Source organism: Perissodus microlepis, chromosome 14 (genome assembly GCF_051167445.1).
Source record: "Perissodus microlepis isolate ML-2025 ecotype Zambia chromosome 14, ASM5116744v1, whole genome shotgun sequence".
NCBI lineage: Eukaryota > Metazoa > Chordata > Actinopteri > Cichliformes > Cichlidae > Perissodus > Perissodus microlepis.
This window is the reverse complement of record NC_140474.1, coordinates 4,656,029-4,675,067: the sequence shown is the minus strand read 5'-3', so window position 1 is coordinate 4,675,067 and position 19,039 is coordinate 4,656,029. Positions and strand designations below refer to the sequence as shown.

At 43.0% G+C, this 19,039-nt stretch overlaps 1 protein-coding gene across 4 annotated transcripts in view; it reads left to right on the top strand.

Annotated features, from left to right (window-relative positions):
• The window catches only part of pak1 (p21 protein (Cdc42/Rac)-activated kinase 1), a 76,992-nt gene that overhangs the window by 38,783 nt on the left and 19,170 nt on the right, over window positions 1–19,039 (top strand). For 2 of the 4 annotated variants that reach the window (XM_084949714.1, XM_084949716.1), the window contains 8 exons: window positions 7,579–7,798; window positions 10,407–10,501; window positions 11,647–11,794; window positions 11,949–11,986; window positions 13,038–13,100; window positions 13,397–13,510; window positions 14,586–14,823; window positions 18,231–18,294. In XM_084949714.1, the coding sequence (XP_084805840.1) occupies window positions 7,606–7,798; window positions 10,407–10,501; window positions 11,647–11,794; window positions 11,949–11,986; window positions 13,038–13,100; window positions 13,397–13,510; window positions 14,586–14,823; window positions 18,231–18,294 (953 nt within the window). In that variant the 5' untranslated portion in view covers window positions 7,579–7,605. Of the gene's footprint in view, window positions 1–3,848; window positions 4,156–7,578; window positions 7,799–10,406; window positions 10,502–11,646; window positions 11,795–11,948; window positions 11,987–13,037; window positions 13,101–13,396; window positions 13,511–14,585; window positions 14,824–18,230; window positions 18,295–19,039 lie in introns of those variants that run through there. The other 2 variants (XM_084949717.1, XM_084949715.1) reach the window with 2 other exon arrangements.

Sequence of the window (19,039 nt, the reverse complement as noted above, 5' to 3'; positions counted from 1 at the left end):
TAAACACGGAGCGGAACCGACCCATCAGAATCAGCTTTGTCTTTCTCGGCTTTCTCACCCGACGCCCGTAGACGGACACGCTGTCGGAGCCTAGTGATTCTGATGCGTCCGGTCCGCGCTGTGATTACGTCTTTTTGCGCTGATTCTGAGCTGCAGGTTTTGTCTCTCCAACCAAAATTCACTGAGCCAGCAGCAAAAGAAGCAGCAAACTGCGCTTCACATTTGATCAATGTCGTCATGAATTTTGCTGTTTTGCTTCCACGACTATTAAAATCACACTTCATGCACAGCTAGCTCTCTCTCTATCTCTCTCTGTACTTCAAGAACAGTTTCCCGTCTCCAATCTCTGTTTTCTGTATTATTCATTCGCTTATTACCCACCAGTCTACCGTTGTTTACAGCGCTGTCGGCTGCTGTCTTTTTTTTTCTTTTTCTTTTTTTCACTTAAATGACCTCGGACAAGAAAGCCTATTTTTTCTGTTGTTCAATACTGAAGAAATTTAAACTTTATATGCAGAACATTGTAGAATATTTTTAAGGTTATCTGCTATAAAAAGCCAGACCAGGAAAATCTCCTTCATGTTTTTCTGTGTTTTATTCTCAGTTACTTTCACACAAAGGCATCTGCTGTGATGTTCACAATTCTGATGAAGTCAGTACTGATAAATGATCAGAATTATAATATTTCTGACTGTCTGAGGCTAAGTTGAATCGAATCGGGACTTTGAAAACCGGAATCGAATGGATTATAGAAATCAGTGATGATACCCAGCCCTAGTGAGCAGCCTAGGCATGACAGAAGTGGATGTAGCTGTAATAGGAAAAGAACTATTGCTAACTTTTCTGTTAAGTTAAGGCCTGATCCTTCTGAAATTCATAGCCAGTGCTCTGACACGGTGTCATCAATCTTTGAATGCTGAAAAAGCACAGTGTATCCAGAAAAACACATTATATTATATAAATTATTATAAAATTTGTGTGCACCTAACTTTTGTGCGTAGCGGTACGCCCATGGCAAAACCAGAACTTTTTGTGCGTAGCGGTACGCCCATGGCAAAAAGTTAGTCTAGAGCCCTGCAGCCAGGGGCGACTGGTTCCAGGCTGTTAGCAACAAATCGATCCTTAAACCTCTGCTTTTGCCTTAAGTGGCCCCCTTTTTTTCACATTTCTTTTCTGACCTCTAGCAACACAAAAAGCCTTTTTCTGATCGTCCCGGACATCGTGATGTTTTCTTTTACTCGTTTCCTATTTTTGTGCCACCACAGTATACACGCAGTAATGAAACTGTGACATCCACCCAAAATTGGTCTGTGAGAGGAAATAAAACACAAGAAAACACTCAGCTCACAGGATGCATCATAAAAACTTTACTACAGGGCGGCGCAATAATTTAGTAATGCAGCCATTCAGTTCCCGTTTCTCATAAATCTTTACCGACAGTGACGATAAAAAAGATACAAGGAGGGGGGCAAAGTGAAACCTCGGTGATGTGCAGGAAAGAGTCAGAGGGGAGTTATCTGTGTGCGTGCTGATACGGCACTTCCAGGAAGCACTGACACTTAATGGCAGCTGTCTCTTGAGGTGTTTGTGGGTATATCTCCATAATGTAAGCTTCCCTGTGTGGACACACACGTATTCATCATCTGTTTGTGTTTGTGTGTGTTAGATGACATGATTGACTGCAAATTCCCAGAATAATATTCAGCCGCTGTTTATTTCCTTTATAATCACTGATCAGATCGAGTCGATGAGGTAGACTGTCACTGTTTCTGGTTAGCTGCTGGCAGACTTTATTCAGCTTCAATCTGGGAAACATGAGGTTTTTATGCTGTTAAATATTAACGTCGTCTATTGTAAGGTTACCTACGGATGGAACTGCTGATGTTAGTTGTGCTGAAACAAAATAATAATAATAAACACCGGGGGTCTTTACGATGCTTCACCACGTTTGTTGTGCTGCTGTTCATGTGTTCGGCTGCTAGTGGGGGGAGGGGCTGTTGGAGGATGAGTGTTAAATGAGCATCAAACCCGACGGTGATTTTTACTGTCAATTAGAATCTGAGTATCACCTTTTTTAACAACCCTACTCGGTACATATGCTACCTGATAAAAACTTTCCTTTGGATTTTCTGATTTTTGTTTTTAAAGGTACCAGAAGTATTAATTCATTAGACACATGTTTTAAAGAGATGGCGATGATGAATGAGTGAGATTCACAGAAGTGCCCCCTGAAGAGGTTTTAACTCATAAACTGTATATAAAAGACTGACATGTCACAGTGACATCATCAATTGTTATGTTTTTCTGCCAAAACGGGAGTGGAATAGTCACCTCACAGCAAGGTCGTCGGTTTGAATCCCCTGTCCTGCAGGAGTTTCTCTTCGTGGGTTTCCTCTGGGTGCTCTGGTTTCCTCCCACAGTGTTTTTTCTTTGAGCTTTTTCTACATGTTTCACCTTCACTTCCTCCTCCGTGTCCGGGTAGCAGGCACTGTGCCTCAAGCCGATCCGTATCGAGGGTATTTTAGATGATTTGATGTCCGATCAGATATCGATTCTCTAGTGTAGTTTCGTTGATGCTGCTCTCAGCTCACACTGCGAACGATTGGCGGTAACAAGCAGCGCGACGAAGAGGAAAAGGAAATGTTTTCACTGAGAAGACAGATAAGAGAGCGAGGAAGTCGTCAGCTGGAGAAATCAATGTGTCGGACATGACAGCTCAGACAGTTTGTGATTCACAGAACAGACACACACTGTAATCATCCTCTGAGTGAGTGTGTGTGTGTGTTGTAATTCTTGATATCATAAAAGTTGTCTGACAGTGATATTTTCTTATCACTCAGACACGGGTGTGGTTGTGCGTGCAGCCCCTCCCCTCAGAGTAAACAAATGCTGTGTGTTGTTTGATTTTGTCGATACTCATTTTATTTCTGTTTTGAAAGTCTTGTTTTTAGATTTTTTTAAAGATATAAAAAAGTTTAATTCATAAAGAAAGATGGAGTTAGTTCATCTAACTTACACTTGTTCTCCACGCAGAGATCCAGGATTAAACCGCGTCTTTCCTGTAATAAACTCTGGGTTGACTCATCCAGTTGATAATCACGTCGCTGATCTGCTTCACTGAGCTCTGGAAACAGAATTAGAGTGAACGAGCTCGGAGATGAGTGCGTACTTTTTGCAGTTTAGTTATGTTAAAAAATGCCGGGACAGAAATGGTCTCAGTCACAGAAGCACATGCTGCAGAAAAGTCAAATAGTCCCTCCAATCCTCCGTCATCTCGACCCAGAAAGCAGCCGTCACCCCCGCCCAGCTGTTCTGACCTGGGAGGCTTCAACCACCTGTTTCAGAATAAGACGTCAGGATTTCCTGTTCTTCAAAGATCCTCTCCTGGTGAGAGTGATCACGACAGGGCAAATCCAGATTTGTCTGTAGTTTGGGAGCTGTGGTGTATCACCTCGCTGGGAAGACTCGACATTAAACTGAGTTTTTGTCCCGCAGGGAAAAGTTGGAGTCTGGAAAATTCTTTGAAACCTTGCTCACTCATCCTGTGGTTATTTTTAGAAGATCAATTAGTGTGTGTGTGTGTGTGTGTGTGTGCGCCCTGCAGCAGACAGTGTGTGGCTTTGTTTGGTAACAGGTCTGTGCTGAAACTGACAGCACAGTCCGAAATATGAGACGTCTGCTCGTGTGTCTGGGTTTGTGTTTCACAGAAAGACCAACAACAAAGACATCACCACACACACACACACACAGCGATTGTTTGTGTGTGGCGGCTGTAAACATACACACACTCTTGTGTTTGTGTGTGATAATGCCTGTGTGTGTTCTCACCCAGCAGACACAATAAAGAGTTGTGTGTTTGAAGTTTTCCTGCTGCCTTTCTAAAACATGTGTGTGAGTATCTGTGTGAGTGTGTGTGTTTACTGTATGTCCCACTTCCTCATGTGACTCACCTTGTGACATCACACAATGACATCACCGTCTATAGGAGGCAGGATTGGTCAAAAGGCTCACAGAGCCTCTCAGTCTCTGCTAGACTTTAACCCTCAGTCGATCCAACAGTTTCTCTTCGAGCAGAAAGGTTTTCTCTTTGTTTGTTTGTTTGTTTGTTTGTGGATCACCTCTATGCTGTAAACATGTCTGTGTGCCTCGGCTAAGGTAAGAACTGCTTCATGAAGGACAAACCATCAGTTTTAGGATTTAAACATGAAAGTTTTCAATGATTTCAAGACTCAACCTTCATCATCTCTCTGTTGTTATTGTATTCAAAGTCTTATTTTTGTGAATGGCTTATAAAAAAGGCCCATTTGTCCTCTGATAACTATGAAATATAACTTGACCTTGTAAATCTGAACCTTTTAGTTGTTGATGTAATCTTTAGAAAACAGTCAGATTTACCCTTTGATGGAAAAAATGTAAAAATGATTTATGTGCATGCTGCGGTGTCGCTCCCAGAGCAGCAGGCGATTAAAACTCAGTGGGAAGTTTTTATTGTCGTAACTGTTCATATGTTTTCTTTTGTGAGTAAAACCTGAACAGTGGGCTGTGACAAAAATTCATTTTGAGGTGATTTGCTTCATTAGTGTCATTCTGATAACACAGAGTGTTTTCATTGATTGTTTTTTGGTCTTTTGCTTTGTGCTGTTCAACACTTTCGCTCAGCCCTCTTTGCATGAATAACAGTTTATTGCAGTCGTGATGATGCCTACACAGCTGTATAATATCTTATATAACGCTCATAATATTATCAGATTATTTTGATTAGGTCCACAGAGTTCATGTGAAAGAGGCCATAGCCTCTGTGCTAATTTTGAGCGAAAGTGAGATTTTGGCTTTAAATTGTGACCCACCTCTTTTTACTTTGAGAGCCTGAAACTCCGAGCATTTCATAGTATGAAGCTAAAATTTTGCAGTCGCTTAATTAAATACATTAGAAGTTATATGTGTTAAAAAATGCTAGGAGACATAAAGCAAATTAAATGAACTTGTACCATGTTTTTGTGGTGGGTTGTTGTAAATTTGGACATTTTAACACTGGAACCAGCCCTTCAGTCATTATGCAAATGTACTGTTTATAAGATTGGGGAAACCTGCAGTTAGCTGAGACTGAAGAAGTCGAAACGTTTCTCCCACTGAAAACGCTACGTCCAGATGAACAGAATCAACTTTTGGAGATTTACTTACCTGGATGATTGAGAATGTATCAAGACCTGGAAGACGTGGGAATTGACTCACATTTGGAGTGAGCCTCCAGTGGACTTTAGAGGAACTGCAGGCTTTGCCCTGTGAGGTACTGTGATGAGGTGCTTTACAAGATTTGGTGTCCTGTGCACAGGAAGCCTGGTTGAAAGCAGGGACAACAATTTAAACTTATTTCCAAACCTTTAAAAAATTGTTAAAAACGACTTGTCTTATAAAACCCTGTCTGAGACGCCGTGTTTTAACCCCTCCCCCTTTAAGTCAACATTCTTCCAATGGCTGCCCCTCATAAAAAGATTTCAACAGGAGTTGGGCGGGGCTTAAGTTGGGTGCCGAGTTGACACATATGAAAGCTATATAGTCTCTCTGATGTCATGAAGAGCCAAGAGTAGAAAAAAACTGCCTGAACCAGAGTGTTTAGAGCAGGGATGTCACACTGAACTTACATGGGTTTGACCAGTGAAACTACAGGAACTGCAGGAAAAGTTCCAGTAGCTCCTCACCTGGATTGTCCTGTAATCAGAAAATATAAAGTTTTGTTCATTCTCAGTAGAGGATAAGCCTTGAAGTGGGGTGATGCGGTGCAGCTGTTATGAATGAGACATAGTCCAATAACTCCAGCTGTGCTTATCATGTCTGTTTAAACCTTTATTGCTTTCCATCGGTTGCATTTGTTGTTCAACAGTTCTCTTAGTATCCAACATCATTTAACATAAATCACAAACCGTTTGCTCTTTCTGACCAACAACACCTCACGCTAATTACGTCCGTCTACCTTTAATGCTGCACCATTAAAAACACAAAAAGTGACCCCTAGTGGTACACATAAGCTAACAACACGAAATGGCTCCTACAGTGGACCCACTGTAAAACAAAACAGGTATTTCCGTAGTATAGCTGTGCATCACATAATTACCTTGGTGTAGTGTGAATGACAGTGGGGGGGTTGGGAGTCTTTTTTAGTAGGAATAGCTTTAAAATCTTTGCTGGGACGATTCTGGGCCCCAGGCCTTATGTTTGACACCCTTAGTTTAGAGCATAAATAACTTTTATTTGTCTCACACTTGGTCTTTGTGCCCTACTTCAGTTCTGTCTGTGACAAGGTGTTTTATCTCCTCCCTTGAAATAAATCTGTCCCTGTTTGATATGAGGATCTGTCGCTGCAGCAGTGCATGCAGCAGCGCATGTATTAGTGAATTTGAAGGAAAACTATACATGCCAGTAAAAAAATCTACCGTCTGCACGAATATCAGGGAAGTAGTGTTTAAAGTGAAGCATCTGGTCAGAGAAGCTGCTTCACCCAAACCTGCAGCACTGGGTGAGATTAGGGTCGGATCAATTTCCCACCACAAACAAACCGCTGGAGAGTTTGTTTGACTTGGACTGAGACTGCTTCCTCTCACTGTGGCTGTGATAATCCACACCTGGGATCGATTGCCCGAAGAAACTGTACAAAGGGGGAGAAGAAAAGATTTACAGATTTGAAACATTCAGTTTTCTCTCTGTGTTTGCGGCAGTGCTGCTAAACTACTGAAACAGCCTTTTAAACAAGCTTTGATTTCACCTTAGCTACACCAAAACTGAGGGAGATACAGACACACAGCAGTTTGTTTGTTCTTGTTACTGTGGGTTATTTCTATTTATAGTATGAATCGTGGTTCATTCTGAGTTTTTCTGACCTAAATAGACTGGCCTCGTGGGTTCCTGTGCCCAGTGGAGCATTTAGCCGAGCAGGTTGTGTTGTAGTCTGTGCGTGTGATTTTGTGTATTTTTGTATGAGGGTGTTGTGGTAAAACTGGTCATTAAAATGTCCGTCTTCTCCGCTCAGCTGTGTGGGCGCCTCCTCCAGGTTGTACGTACAGAAGGAAATGTGTGTGTTATCTTTTTACCAAGACTGCATTTAAGTCTGAGTCAGCACACGCGATGTTTTAGTCATCTTCCGACAAACCTCGCTCAGTGAGCAAATACAAAAACTTAAAGTTTTCTTTTTTTAATCGTACTGATTTTTCACCCATTTTTGTTGTTTTTTATGATCAATGATCTCCTATGATTAAAGCTGATTAAGCTAACAATGTGGTGGAAACATTTAATCTCAGTGTTCATGGTTCTTTGTTTTCTCTTTATGAGAAACCACAAAACGTCTTGTAAAGAGTTTCAATTTACTGGGAAACGCGACCACGTGCGCTGAGCTGTAGAGACGGGAGATGCAGTGATATGAGATGTTGTTATGGGCCTTTTGACAGAAAATAAAAACAGCATAATTAGTAAGCAGCTGATATTGTTTTTGTTTGTGTCAGATCAATAATGAAGAGTTGACAGATTTAAAACAAGTCCGTTATCGTCTGTGTTTCCGTCCTTGACTTTGGCCTCTCTGGTGCACAGGAACGGTCGGCTGCAGCCTATCTGAAGATGTCTGATAATGGGGAGGTCGAGGACAAGCCCCCAGCTCCGCCCATGAGGAACACCAGCACCATGATTGGCTCCTGCAACAAGGACCCCGTCCCCCTCAACCATGGCTCCAAGCCCCTCCCTCCAAACCCGGAGGACAAGAAGAAGAAAGACCGCTCCATTCGATTCATCCTGACAGGAGGAGGCGATAAAAGTGAGTCGTGATGCCGCAGGGTGCATGTGTGCAAACTAAATAAACATCTACTGATATTAACAACAAATTAAACCCATAAGCTAACATATTCATCCCTGAAATAGAAGCTTGGGGTCATAAATATCTGTGAGAATCCATCAGACACTGAGACCTTTTTCTTGATCCACAGCTGATACTGAGTAACAGCTCATCAGCTTTAATCCTGTAAAATCCTTAAAGAAGTTGACCTTTGACCCCCGACAGGTGCTGGAGTTAAAATGTCGACTAACACCACGCTGTAAAGGATCAGCTAACTCCATAATGTGTCATTTGTCAAATGTAGACGAAGCAAATAAAACAAGTTTGAAACAAAATAGAAGTCCAATGAACGGACACCACAGAGCTGAGCAGCATCAGCTTGTTGCTTTCTTAAAATTACAGATAACGTGTTGCAGTAATGTGAAGAAGAACATTGTCACATGACTCTATGTAGTTAGGTTAAAAACTAAGCACATCCTGCTTCCATTAGAGGGTAAAGAGCAGCCAGGTGCTACTAATAAAATGCACCCGATTAATTGATCATCAGCACGTTTGAGGACCTCTATAAAAGCATTCAGCTGTGTAAACACAACACCACAATGTTGTCAGGAGTGGACACCCCACCAAAGTCCCCCCAAAATCAGACCCTACTGACAGAAGGTTCAGTTTTATTTATGTAGCGCCAACAGTTGCCTCAAGGTGCTTTATGATGTAAGGTAAAGACCCTACAATGATGCAAAGAAAACCCCAATAAACATATGACCACCTACGAGTAAGCGCTTTGGCGACAGTGGGAAGGAAAAACTTCCATTTAACAGGAAGAAACCCCCAGCACAGGGGTAGGGAACTCCAGGCCTCGAGTGCCAGTGTCCTGCAGGTTTTAGATGTGTCCTTGATCCATCACAGCTGATTTAAATGGCTAAATTAGCTCCTCAACATGTCTTGAAGTTCTCCAGAGGCCTGGTGATGAACTAATCATTTGATTCAGGTGTGGTGACCCAGGGTGAGATCTAAAACCTGCAGGACACCTGCTCTCGAGGACTAACGTTCCCTACCCCTGCTCCAGCAGAACCAGGCTCAGAAAAGGGGCGGTCATCTGCCGCAACCGGGCCTGGCTAGCGACGGGTTTTTCAAGGCAAAGCGGGGTCTCCTTTTCAGTGATCGTGGCCTCCAAAGCTGCAAACAGGCTACAGTTATTACACTTATCGTTACTACTAAAGGAAACCAAACGTCTCACTCACAAAGCAGGAAAGTGCAGGAGGGAGAGGTGAAGAGGCCATGCCGCTAGCAAGTCAGCTACGAGCTAAGCTAAGCTAGTGAATCCTTAAAGATGGAGTGAGCGAATACTGTGAAAATAACTAGCGGGTGAAGCATCAGCCCTCAGAGAAACTGCAGAAACTCCAAGAGCTCCACCTCAGACTCTACAGGTCTCAGTTAGCATGTTAAAGGTTAAAATTCATGACAGTACAATTAGAAAAACACCAAACGGGTAGAGCAATGTTTGGAAGAGAAAGCCTCTTCTCTCTAATAAGAACACGGCGGCATGGCATGCAAAGTTACATCTACTCAAACTAAAAGACTCGGAACAGGGACTAAAGTGGAGATTTGAATGCACAGCTACACATTTCTGAGAAAACCACTGCAGTGATGGGGGGTGATGATTTGGGCAGTCACCGAGTCGACCGTGAGCTCCCCTGTATAACAAAATATTCCAGAGTCAAATATGAGGCCATGAGTTAAAGTTTGGCAAATGTTCAATCGTGCAACAGAACATTGATCCCAACGACAGCAGCAAATCTACAACAGACAGAAAGGCGGTAAAAACTGGATCAAAACATTTAGTTTTTAAAGATTATCAGAGTTGGTTGATTGTTACTCGTCTGCTGCTGGTTCTTTTTAGATCAGCAGTAAAGTATATTTTTCTCCACCTAAACAAACTGTTGTGCATCTGTGGAGGAAAAACTGTTTTTGTTGATGTGCTTCTCGTGCCCACACTTGGACACAGATTACCCATGATGCTTTGCAGGAAGCTGGTGGTCCTGCGTCAGTGTGAGTCCATCCAGAGGAATCTGCTGTGTGTGATTCTCACTGGAGTTATGATTCCCCAGAAGATCTTCACACTCTTTCCAACATACGGCGTCTCATGTGTTGGCTCGTTTTCTGAAACACTCTGTTTCTGTACTTTTCTCTCCGTCTCCTCCTGATTTTCTCTCCCGTGTTTTGCATGAACTTTTGTCCCACTGTTTCTTTCTTTTCAGTGATCCTCTCTGGATTTAAGATCTTTTCAGGAATTTTAATGAACCTGAATCTCTTTGTTCCCCTCATGAAGGGCTGCATTTAGGATTTTCGGTTAGAGCCGGGATCATTATCGAAATGGTGCAACCAGCATCTCAGATACTCCTCTGCAGCCTTTCAACGCCAAGTTAGAACTTGTTTTTGGGTCTGCCGCTCTTTAGTGTCTATTTATTCTAAACTGAAATAAATCCTGGGATAATCCAGAGTCCTTAAGGTGGAAAACTGTTCTGTGTTTTATTACAACACTTTAAAAAAATCAATCAGTGTGTTTGTTTTTTGTTCCTTTGTCATTCAGCCTATAAGAGGAAGGAGCGCCCAGAGATCTCTCTGCCGTCAGACTTCGAACACACCATCCATGTCGGCTTTGATGCTGTTACCGGGGAGTTCACTGTAAGTGCGTGTGTGCGTGTGCGTGTCTGTGTGTGTGTCTGTGTCTCCTCTCCTGTGTATATAAAGAAAAATATCAGATTCAACCACAGTGTGTTTTGTGGTATTTGGTATTTATTTCTGTTTACATACTTTAATTGAACCCATGCTCATTGTGTGTGTGTGTGTGTGTGTGTGTGTGTGTGTGTGTGTGTGTGTGTGTGTGTGTGTGTGTGTGTCTATGAAACAGCTCCTAACAGACACAAATGCTTGGCAAATGAACCTTTTTAAATAATCACTTTAGACAAAGACGCCTTGTTTCACTGACTCACTCGGTCCGCCTGACCAACTTCTTTTAGCTGGGAGTTAACTGTGTGTGTGTGTGTGTGTGTGTGTGTGTGTGGTTTCCAGGTTTCCACACATCTACATGCAGATGAACATTCCTGCTCAAATTGATGTAATCTAAATATAATTTAGACAGTAAATACACGAATGGATGGATATGAGACATGATGGAACAGGAAGTGGAAGAGTGTGTGCAATGGATTGATTCTGACAGATGAGTAGAGAGAGAGACAGAAAACACGGAGATGTGACCCAGATCTGTGGCTGAAGTACAAATATGATAAGACTTCCTTGCTAGGACTCGAAGAAGTGTGTGTGTGTGTGTGTTCCTTACTGTAGTCATGGACTGTATGTAAAAGCAGGACGTCACTCGATGGTTTCTAGACTTCACATTTTGAAGCCTCAGCTTTGGTATACTGGCTGCGATACGTTATCAGCTAATGCTAAGTTTAGTTTAAGCTGCATTCATATCCACAACGCCGCTTTAAAATTGCTGAATGACCTTGAATGTTTCAGCCTGTTTAGGGAACACTCTCGTGCAGAGGGCCGTGTTTTTCACATTAGTTGGTGTTTCACAGAGATACAAACTTATAATGGGAGCAGATGTTCTGTGAGCAGCAAATCCAGTTTAATGCTACAACTCTGAGAATAACAAGGGTTTCAGTATTTCACCGTTAGCGTCATTTTTCATACACAGAGTTTGGTCTTTGCTGTGTTATTTGTGTTGTTAATGTTGCCATTAACAAAGGTAAACTACAATAACACAGTTCACATAGAAATAAATGAATAAAATATTGATATTTTTTATCTGTGTGTGTGTGCAGGGGATGCCGGAGCAGTGGGCTCGGCTTCTGCAGACATCCAACATCACCAAGCTGGAGCAGAAGAAGAACCCTCAGGCCGTCCTCGATGTTTTAAAGTTCTACGACTCGAAAGAAACGACCAACAGCCAGAAGTACATGAGCTTCACTGGTAAGACCCGCCCCCCGCTGTGCTCCCATCGCCTACGTGCATTCACAATAACGTTCAGTTCACATTAAACAAAGTTCAAACAATGAGCCTCAGAGCCTAAAAGCTCAATCTGCTCTGAACACTCAACTTTGTGTTTGTGTTGTGTTTCCTTCAGATAAAACTGCTGACGCCTTCAGCTCCTCCACCACAACGGTGAGACCTCTTCAGTCACAGCGTTATTCTCTCACACAGCCACATACAGGCAGCACTGTGAGGAAGGCTTCCTCTCATTATTAGCTGTGTCTGCATGTTTTCCACCAATTTAGCCGTTACCTAAGCCAATAGCAGGTAACAGGTCAGGTCATTTTCTGAAACTGCCTTTTACACCCTGCTATTTAAAATGAATTCAATAAATGTTTCTACTTCACTCATTTTTACACTTTACACAGTTTCATGTTGGATTTTATTCATATTTTATTTAGCTGTGTTTGAGCCGGCTGTGGGAGAGTTGAAGATGTTAACTGGGATGTTCATGATTAAAATTAGGACAAAATTAGAGAGGCAAGGCTGAGCTGGTTTGGGCGTGTACAGAGGGTTAAACTGGGATAAACTGGACAAAGGATGACGAGGATGGAGCTGCCAGGCAGGAGGAAACGACGAAGAGGTTTGTGGATGTAGTGAAGGAGGTTGGTGTGATAGAGGAGGATGCAGGAACAGGCAGATGAGCCGCTGTGGTGCCCCCTACAGGAAGCAGGCAAATGTATTTTTCAGTTATTTTTCTTCTATATATTCAGGTTTTTACATATTTTATTTAGATTTTTGTTTAGAAAGTTATTGATTTCATCTTATTTAACTAAGTGCTTTTCTTTTGAGCAGTTTTTGATTGTAATATATTTTACGGAGCTAGTCTACTTTACTTTTTTTCTTGTTAGATAATAGTATAAACGAATAAATGCTTTTTTCTGAGCCTCTTATGGCACAGGTGTCCTTCCTGGTTTCAAATACAGAGCCAGCGTTATTGCTGGACGACAGACTCGAGCTTTAAGCTGAGAGATTCTTGTTGAATGAATGAGGATGTTTTGTTTTTGTCGCAGTGTGTGTGTGTTTTCTGAAAGACACATTTAAACCCAAATGTAAAGGTGAGAATAAGAGACGGAGGGAGGAGGATGATGGCACTCCTCTTCCTCCCACTCTCTCTCTCTCCCTCTCTCTGCATTGTGAATCAGCATCTTTTCCTCCTTTCACCGTTTCCCTGTCTCTGCAGCTTGGCCACCAGCCGAGCGTCAGACTATCAGCGAGAGACAGAGAGGAAGAGAGGGATAGAAAGGTAGGATGTGTGGCATGTAGTGGCGTCAGAAGCCAGATGTGACCTGAGCTTTCAGACAGCAGTGATGATGAGAGGAGGGAAAACAGGGTGGAAAGACAGAGCGGGAGGCTGAAATCAGAGAAGAAGAAGGAGAGCTAAAGACGGGCCGGAGGACTCCTCTGTATGATGAGACAGTGAAGCAGTAGAGGAAGTGGCAGGAAATTCAGGAAGCGATGATGGGTCTGGTATCGTTCGTGGCTCATGTGACCATGATGTCACTGAGGCTCCGCCCTCTCTCTCCCTGTGACATCACGCAGAGCTCCAAGGCCGTGTCCGAGACACCCGCCATAGCAACCGTATCTGAGGATGAGGACGAAGACGAGGCCGAGCCCCCGCCGGTGATCGCCCCCCGACCGGAGCACACCAAATCAGTAAGAACACAAACGCTGTCGCCTTTCTGCCACTGCACATACGAGCTTAACACACACACACACACGTCAGGTATTCATATCTTATGGGGACATCTCATTGACATAATGTTTTCTCTAGCTGCTTACCGCAACCCTAACCATCAAAAATGAATGCCAGACCCTAACCCTTACCCTAAACCTAACCATAACCCAATTGTAACCCTGACACTAAAACCACATTTTGAGTCTCAAAAATGCCTTCAAACCCATGGGGACCTGGATTTTGTTGGTCCGCACAACTATAGTAAACTTCCAATTTTTGGTCCCCACAAAGATGTGAAAACCCACCCACACATACACACTGATCCTCACAAACACACACACCCAGTGTCCTCACCTGTCAGTCCAGGTAAGCCCACTCCTGTTTGCCTTCACTGGACACATAAAACTTCACGTCTCCTGCTCTGTAGTTTTATTCTTGGAATTTACCAGAATTATTTTTTAAACAGATTTTTTTCTGATGAGAGTTTGCGTTAAAAAACAAAGATGGTGGGAATGAAAGATTATTAAAATTAATGTTTAACAGGCATCAAAGACAATGACAGCTTTTTAATGTAACTGTTGTTGTTAGGCAACATTGTTTCATCTCATCCTACACACACACACACACACACACACACACTGTTGCTTCTCACTCAGACAGTTTGCGGTTGAGAGGCTGTTTCCACGGCGCCACTGCAGTTTCCTCGGTGATGAGTCTCATGCACCTGACTCTCACCATCCCCTCTCTCTCTCTCTCTCACACACACTCACACACACACACACACACACACACACACACACTGTTGTGTTTTGTGTTTGTCTCAGTTAAACTCATTACTTTTACTTTAGGTTCACTCTCCAGTGTTTTTATGGCTTACAGACAATCAGCCTTTATTTAAACTGTCTCACTGATGTCCACGTCTCTGTTCCAGAGGCCTGTGGACAAAAAGAGATGAACAGATAACAAAAGCTGTTTTAATGTCTTTCAGCTTCGTCTTTAAACGTCTATTTGGCACCACAGATAAAAACAGGAGTGACTTTTTTCATCTTTCAGATTTACACTCGCTCGGTGATCGAGCCCCTCCCTCCTCCTCCCACGAAAGATGCTGCGACCTCACCCATCTCTCCACCGACCGGCGCCTCGGCCGCCGCCGTCACCCCTGCCCAACCTGCTGAAGCAGCTCCTAGCAGCCCTCCCAGTGCTAGCCCCGCCCCTGGTCCTTCCTTGCCCCACCCACAGGACAAAGCCAGGAAGAAGAAGATGTCTGACGAGGAGATCCTGGAGAAGCTACGTAAGGCTCATTCAGACACTCGGAGCACGCTAACATGACAAATCTGACCCCGGTAACGGTTACTGTGCTGAGGTGGAGATTCAGCCCTGACTGACGGAGCTGTGCTGAGATTTGGGCAACAGCTGTAACTCCACACAGTAATGACTGTGAGGGCTCATGGCTCACACCTGCTAGCCAAGTTATTTTTATTGATTATTTTTAGATTTGAATTTTCTGTTCAGTCTGGTTTCAGTTAGTTTACAGAGTGAGATTTAATTTCAGTTTAGTTGAAAACTCTTTAGTTTTCAGTTTGAGAACAGAAAAGCTTTAAAAACACAGCCCACAGATAAACGTGGTGACAGCGAGTGAGCCTGCGAGCCTCTTCAGCTGCGTCCTGTTGTTTGGACTCGTCATAAGCTCCGTGTCGGCGTCACCCACCTAGCTTTGAGGTGGCGTCAAAGATTTTGTATAAAAGAGCAGCATGCTGTTTCTGTAGCGCTTTAAAGTTGTGCCGGCAGCGCTGGATTGTTGTTTCTGGACTCAGTTTGTTGTCCCTTCGTGCTGTGAGTTAGACATAACTGTCGTTCCCTAAAAAGTTTGCTCAGACCTTTATCTCCAGCAATTTGTAGAAATTAATATAAAAAAGGTCATTTTCTTCATCCCGCCGTCGTACAGATAAATGAAGAACAGAAGCTCGGACTCAAAGTGGCTGCAGAGCTTTGTCTGATCATGCTTAAAGGCATTAAGCCACTGCAGAATAATCACACATGGTAAAATATCTGGATCGTAACTTTCAGGAATGTTGACCGGCTCAGATTCCATTAACAGGCTTTGTCACCTTCATTAAAAGCCTCAAATGTGTTTAATGTGTGTGCAGGTCGCTGACCTCTGACAGAGACAGATTACCACTCGGACAAAGGGGCAGATCCCCAGAGAGCTGGAGTCAGGCAGAGAGCCTTTTAGGGTTCTTTAATGTGTACATTAAAAAACGTTTCTACATTTTCAAAAGACATTATGAAAATGTAGAAACATTTTTTAAATGGTTTGAATGCTTTAGAAATAAGCTGATTGAATGAAATCATAATGACGTAGGCTGCAGGTCGACAGGGAGGAAGCATAAAGAGAGAAAAGCTGCCACAGTCCTGGATGCTAATGCTGCTAGCCAGAGGTCACAGGGCGATGAGCGATGGTGACGGAGCAGCAGTGCGAGGGAAGGTCACTGCACCCTCTGACATCTGCTGTGGAGGAAAAAGGTTCCTGATTACGGATTCACATTCAGCATTTTCCAAACAAATACGGCTCAGAGTGTCTGATGCTTCCAGCCGAGGGGAGGGGTCCTTTTTAAACATGTTCAGAGTGAGCTCGCCTGAACAGCCTGAGGTGGACTTTAACTTGATCAACGAAAGTCGGTGCTGTTGATCAGACTGCAGTTTTATTAAGACATAAATGTTTGTTTGACTCTAAGTTGTGCATACTTTACTGTATGTGTCAGATATGGAAGCTAACAGAGGAGCGGTGTGAATCTCAGCGTGAACTCTGCAGTTAGGAAGTGCAGGCTCAGTGTGCAGGTTTGAGTCTGAGGCCTGTGGTCCTGATAATCCATCCATATTCTGATTTACCTGCTGCAGAGCGCAGAGTCTCCGTGAGCTAATTTTAGCTTCTCTTAGTCGTGACAGGACATTTCATCGCTTTATCTGCACGCGCAGCTTCCCTCAGAGAGCAGGCTTTGAGTTTATTTTGGGCTCGTCTCTGCTGATTTCAGCAAACTGATTCTTATTTTCACGTTTAACATCATTTATGAGTAAGACATCAGCGTAGCAGCATAAAAAACACCTTTTTTCCACGTGTGTCTGTGGCCAGCTTGTTTTCTGCTTCATTTGCTCAGACTTTCCATCGCCATGAAAGATTTTGCTTTTTGCTGTGCTTGAAGGTCTGCAGTCTGTGAAGCAAAGTGAAAGAACTTATATAACATTATCACTTCTTGCTAACTAAAATATCCGCCTGCGCTCGCTCGCTGTTCCTGTGAAAAACTTTATTATGGCAAGTACAAATCTTCATATTCTGGTTCCACCGCCCCCTGCGTGACCCCACAGAGCTGTGCGGATACTAACAATAAAAGATCCCGGTTTGTTTTTTCTAGGAAGTGATCCACAGATATGAACGGATATTTGAACTTTCCTGCAGACTCGCAGATATTCTCCACTGACTCTGGCAGCTGACATGAGCCAGATGAGAGTAAGAGTCAAACACAGGAGATTTTATTCTATTTTTTACTTGATTTAAAGGTTTTTAGGCTACCTGGGAGGGGGCACGTCCCACATGTTTAACTCAAGGGTCTGTGAGGTTTTTCTATTAAAAAGGAAGGTTAATAACAACTCACTGGTTTTTATCTCCTGAAGCTACGAGGACTCAAATATCCTAAATAAATATTCATTAAAACACATTTCATCGCCCCCCCTGTAATGCCTGTAACTCTGAACATAATAATAGCATTAATCTGAAAGAAATCAGGTGATTCTGAGTCAGGTGGGAGGCACTGATTGATTTTTTTTTTTTACCTGTGACCCTGATCGTAGGCTACATCTGTCAGATTAAAATCTGAAAGACTAAAATGATTCAGTGCACCGGTGCAAAAGGAGAATTAATGGAGAAAATAAAAAGCTCTACCTAAATAAACCAGCACATTAAAGCATCTCATCTCTGCTCAGAAGTGTAGTATTTTAAAGTAATTATGTAATAATTATTATTTAAAGTGAGCACAGTTTTAAAGCTTTCTTCGCTGCAGTGAAATGTTTGAATGTTTGAATGTTTGAGTAAGAGCCTGTATATATTTCTTGAACCATGCCACGCGCCTGTCCAGATGTGCTCAGGTCTCCCTCTGCTGGTAAGACCAGGATACTGCTCGTCTGTCTGCCTCTTCTGATCGACAGACCTGATATCCTCTGTCCCGCCCCCAGTTGTCCAATCCTCACGTCTGATTGGCTGTCCTATCTTTCCATCGTTTCCTAAAAGAGTGACTTAAAGTTTTGTCCTGTAATTCTGAACTGCAGGCAGAGCTTCTCTTTGTTTCTGTCTCTTCCATCCTGACTTTTCAGTTCTGACCTTTTTCACGTCCTGTTTTATCTCTGACCCGCCCATCGCTCGTTACTGCTCTCCACCTCTCTTCTCTCTGCTCTTCCTCCCAGTCAGCATGCTGCATCGACCTCAGTGTGATGAACGTAGAGTAGAACTAGGATGGATAGAAAGACACGCGACTCTTCTATCCATCCAAATTCAGCGATTCTGTAAATCAGCATATAAAAATATTTTAGCTCTCAGTGAGGGCCTGATTTTTATTTTTATTTATTATCATTTTTTTTCCTGCAGTTCCTTAAAGCTGCTGAGATAAAAGTTTTTTCTCTTCTTTCTTTGTCCTTCCTCTAACTCAGGGACGATCGTCAGTGTGGGCGACCCCAAGAAGAAATATACACGATTTGAGAAGATCGGACAGGGGTGAGTCCAAAATCTGCCATCTGTGTTCGAAACATGAATCTTAGCATGTACACAATAAATATTCATACAGTACAATCTGTACGTGATGGTGTTGAATGACTACAAACTGTACCTAAATGATGGATGTTCCCCTGTGGACTCCATTGGTCTTAATATTAACGCTTTGTTGGCCGCCATGTTGGATTTCTGGAGCAGGAGGTGACCATTGCTGTGTCCCAATTTTGAGGCCGCATCCTTCGGAGGCCGCATTTGAAGGCCGATTACGTTACAGCCAAGCGATGAAGGCTGTCCCAATTTGAAGACTCCGACAAATGCGTCCTTCATTTCCCCAGATTTGAAGGACTGGTCGGGCGTATCCTTCGTGGTCCAACCAACCCAGAATTCATAGCGCAGTCCAGCCAATTCCAGTTCCCAACAATGGCGGCAGCTATTTAGTTTTAATATGACTCTTTCTGGGTCACAAAATAAACTCTTAAGATATTTTCAGGCGAGAATGTAGCTGTGTAAACTTCAAATATCATATAATTGCAAAAGTCCTCCGACGTTTTCGGAGATGTCTGTTACCCATCAGCTCGATAGCTGACCGGGGTTCAAGGCTCACTAGAGCCAGCGAGAACACCGGATCTCGGCTTCATCGTTTTCAGACCCCCGCGGTCCTTCGATACTCAGGTGAAACATGATATATAAGTCACTTAGATAACTTAAAAATGTTAGTTTGGCTTTTTCCGGTGTTTTATTTGTTCCT